Consider the following 3,663-nt stretch of genomic DNA (forward strand, 5'->3'; position numbering starts at 1 on the left):
TGAAAAAGGAGGCCAACTTGATCCAATAAACTCAAACTTAATAGTTTTTCTTTATTCTGAGACCTATCCAAATGTTCATCTCCTGTTTACCTTGACTTTTTTTCTTAGGAACACATTTTGTGCAACTTTTATTCCTCTTAAGTGTTTGAAAACTATTTGACATCCCTTGTGTTTAAAAGTGCACTTCTTTAAACATGTTTAGTTGTCCATGCTTTTCTGGACAACTGAGGGCGATGTTGCTGTGATGTCATTTCAGGAAGGCACTGTTTAATTTAAGGGTTTCTGTTCAAATTGTGAACCAAAAAAACTTGTTCATTTGAAAACATTTGTGAGAAAAGTTTGCTCAATGGCTTACTGCCATGAACTGACGCAACAACGTACCACCAAAGAAAAGACAAATTTTCGACAGCAACATATCCAAAATGCTGGCAACCTTTGGTGCTGAAAAAGCTGTAACATTGAGGTTTCTGCCTGAAATGACATCACACTTTGGCTCATGAATCTGGAAATTCCCACCAGCATAAAAAAAGGCACCAAGATACCCTTGAAACTGGCGAAACGAAAATTGAAAATAAGGTTAAATGGGACACAAAGGTGCATTTCAGGGTTTGCATTAAAAAAAAAATTACATTGCATGAGCTCTTTAACATTTTACTGGTTATTTTATCCATCCATTTTTGTATCTTGTCCCACATTAGAATCAGATGCGTTGGTTTTACCCTTGTCACTGGCAAAACAATAACATATCCGCCTAGAAACTGACGATTTGCGTGACAAACATTTTAACAGGAAAGAGATATAATACTGACGAAAATAAATAATGCAAACCGAAGTTTCGGTTTCGGTTTAAAAGTTTTAATAATCAAATAAACATTCATAAAGTAAACCATAATACATGTATAAACATATATACCTGTTTCACTGGTAGGGCTTCATTGTTTAATTCACCTAAGGACGGAAACATGTAATTCGCATCATCCAAAGATTACAAGTTCGAATTAAATAATTTGGCCGTGTCATCGGTCAATTTAGGGGACGCGTGCGCCCCTTTCTCTATTAAGATGGCGCCAATTCCTGTCTCTTCTCATCCAATAGTTTCAAGTGAAAGTCCAAATCGAAGAGTCCGTTTTTATAAACATTTTAGTTTAAGTGTATCCAGGCTTGTTAAGATACTAGAGTTCTTCGTTTTACGGGATATCGCCTCGTTTTGATGTCGTTTGGGGCGTGGTTATCCTCGTGGTTACTACGGGCGTGGTGATCCTCGTGGTTACTAGGGGCGTGGTCATCTCATCTGTCTGTTGGGGCGTGGTCGGAGTAGGCATGGCTTGAGTAGTGGTGGTCGCCATGTCTGTGGTAGTAGCTCTTGTCGTTGTCGGTGTGGTGGGTGGGGCTTGTGTCGTACACGGCCGTTCCTCGCTACTACTACTGTCATCGTCGTCACTACAGTCCACTTGGGCACTGTCGTCTTCGGCACTGTCGTCCTGGGCCTGTGTGGCGGGGCGGTTGCGTCTGAGTGGTCTTGAAAGCGACGAGTCTGGCATCATAAGAGCTATGGAAGAAGACGGATATATACGTAGTATTTAATGACATAATTAGGGGGAAATGGGAAGGGTCGAAGAAGAGCCGACTTGGAAGCATGGACGTCGCCAGGATTTTCATGGGGGGGGGGGGGGGACAAAACACATTATTTCCCCAAATCCTTGTACTTTCTCTGGCATGTTTTCAATTTAACAGTTTTTCGAGAGTGGGCATGGGGACATTTGCCCACTGCACCCCCATTGACACCCCTGTGGACGCCCATGTTGTTAAATGTGCATTAAATTAACAGCAATATGACTTCGCCCCTCGTATGCTTTTTTCCCCCTCCTTTTTTTTGGGGGGGGGGGGGAGGAGGGGGGGGGGGTGCTTATCCGGGGAGGAGGAAGCGCCCCTTAACCCCCTCCCACCCCACCCTCGCTACGCCCTTGCTTGGGAGTGCACAGTTTGTCAGAAAAGTCTCTTGATAGTAGTTGTTTCATTGTTACAATCTAATACATATATCAAACAATACTTTAATGCAGGAAAAGCACATAAATAGGATCAAAATACCAAAAAAAATCATCACAGACTGTTGCTTGAATTACAATGTTGTGAGTTCGAGGTTCAAAGTCAACAATCAGAGATTTTATCTGATACTTGCGTTAATTGCTTAACGAGCGGCACTTTCATCAATAAAGAAATATCACAACGTAGTGTGATCTTAATTATTAACCATAAATTATATATGACTCCAACGGGATTTGAACCCATGACCTCCGACAAACCGTACAACTTGGTCAGAGAAAAATTAAGATCAAAAGGACATGTTAAAGGGTATATACAACCTTTGCTTTTGCTGTCATTTTCAGAAATTGGTTGTGTTGGGAGTTAGCATTTTGTAGCAAATATTGCTACACTGACCTGTTTAAAGTTTTGTGTTCATATATGCTAAAAAACGAGGGGAAAACGCGGTTCTTGTATTTTGGTTCTCTGATCCTACTTCAGGAGAAACGGAGCACTTTATAGACGTCTGGGATATGTCAGGTCAGGGAACCAGACTAGCTATCTTGCACCCGTTCATGGATGTGTTACCGATTGAAAACAAAAATAATGTGGAGTAGTTAAATTTGGTAAATTGGGGGCAATATTTGAAAAAGACATTTTTCCACCAACGATGGTCAGCCAACCATCATTACAAAACCATCGATACAAAATTTCACTCTTCTTGAAAATGACAGCATACCAGGTGCCATGATTTCACAGGATGCTTGAGACAGTCATTCACTCACAGTAAAGTAAGGTATTTCGTTATAATTATGTAGTTTTGTTTTACATGTTTTCTAAATGTTGTCAATTACCAATAATTAAATGTTCTTTAAAAAAAATACTTACCCAACACTGTGACAAGAAGAAGTACTGTCGCCATTTTGCAAGATTCCATGATGAATGTGCTACCTCGTTTGTCTTCACAAATTCACACCAAAACACCCAACTCAAATTGAAATATCCTTCTCTTGCGAATTGCCACCGGATCAGAGCCCTGACTCAAAATGCTTCAACTTCTGATTTGAGATTCGCAAACGTTTGCCCGCGCTTTTATGCATTACCAGGCACATCTGGAAAAGGCATAACAAAAAAATGGAAGTCACGTCACCCCGCCGGAACGACAACAGCTAGCACACTGCTTTTATGGAATGCCGGATACGGTAGTTTTCAGGAAACTTGACTTGTAAAGTACCAGATGATGCAATCAATTACATCATCGATTTTTTGTTCTAGTTCAAAACGATCATCATTCATTTCGTTAATGCAGTAATATATGCTTCTGTTGCTGACGTATTTAAAGGTAACGTATACCATTTGCAGACACAAATACGAATAAAAGTAAGTGATAGGATCAATTATCCTGTGCAATCGTCGCGCCCAGCATGATGTCATTTTTAAATAAAGGGAATTACCATCATTTCCCACTAATGGTTCGGACTGAACCATCATTGGGAAAACAGTTTCTTTCATATTTTTACACTACATCTGTGAACGGGCGCGAGCCAGCTATTGACCGCGTGCGTACAGTCGATTACGCTATCTAGGTACAAGGTAATTTTGTTTCACACGACACAGCTGGTACTCAGGCATGCCCTGTGA

The 3,663-nt window shown here is 40.7% G+C and overlaps 1 protein-coding gene across 1 annotated transcript; it reads right to left on the bottom strand.

The window, feature by feature from the left end:
- Positions 1-817: 817 nt before the first annotated feature.
- On the bottom strand, positions 818-3,149 carry LOC119740256 (salivary glue protein Sgs-3-like). Its single transcript, XM_038215513.1, has 2 exons — positions 2,911-3,149; positions 818-1,549 (listed from the first exon to the last, which is right to left on the bottom strand). The coding sequence occupies exons 1-2, from the start codon at positions 2,957-2,959 to the stop codon at positions 1,188-1,190; spliced, it is 411 nt and encodes a 136-aa protein (XP_038071441.1). The 5' UTR covers positions 2,960-3,149; the 3' UTR covers positions 818-1,187.
- Positions 3,150-3,663: the final 514 nt, after the last annotated feature.

This window comes from Patiria miniata, unplaced genomic scaffold (assembly GCF_015706575.1).
Source record: "Patiria miniata isolate m_02_andy unplaced genomic scaffold, ASM1570657v1 HiC_scaffold_5, whole genome shotgun sequence".
NCBI lineage: Eukaryota > Metazoa > Echinodermata > Asteroidea > Valvatida > Asterinidae > Patiria > Patiria miniata.

Excerpts from the sequence above, each read along its gene's own strand:
- LOC119740256 (XM_038215513.1), bottom strand. The coding sequence starts at position 2,959 with ATGGAATCTTGCAAAATGGCGACAGTACTTCTTCTTGTCACAGTGTTG. Across the intron at positions 1,550-2,910 it reads TCTTCTTGTCACAGTGTTGG|CTCTTATGATGCCAGACTCG; the intron begins GTAAGTATTTTT and ends CTTCTTCCATAG.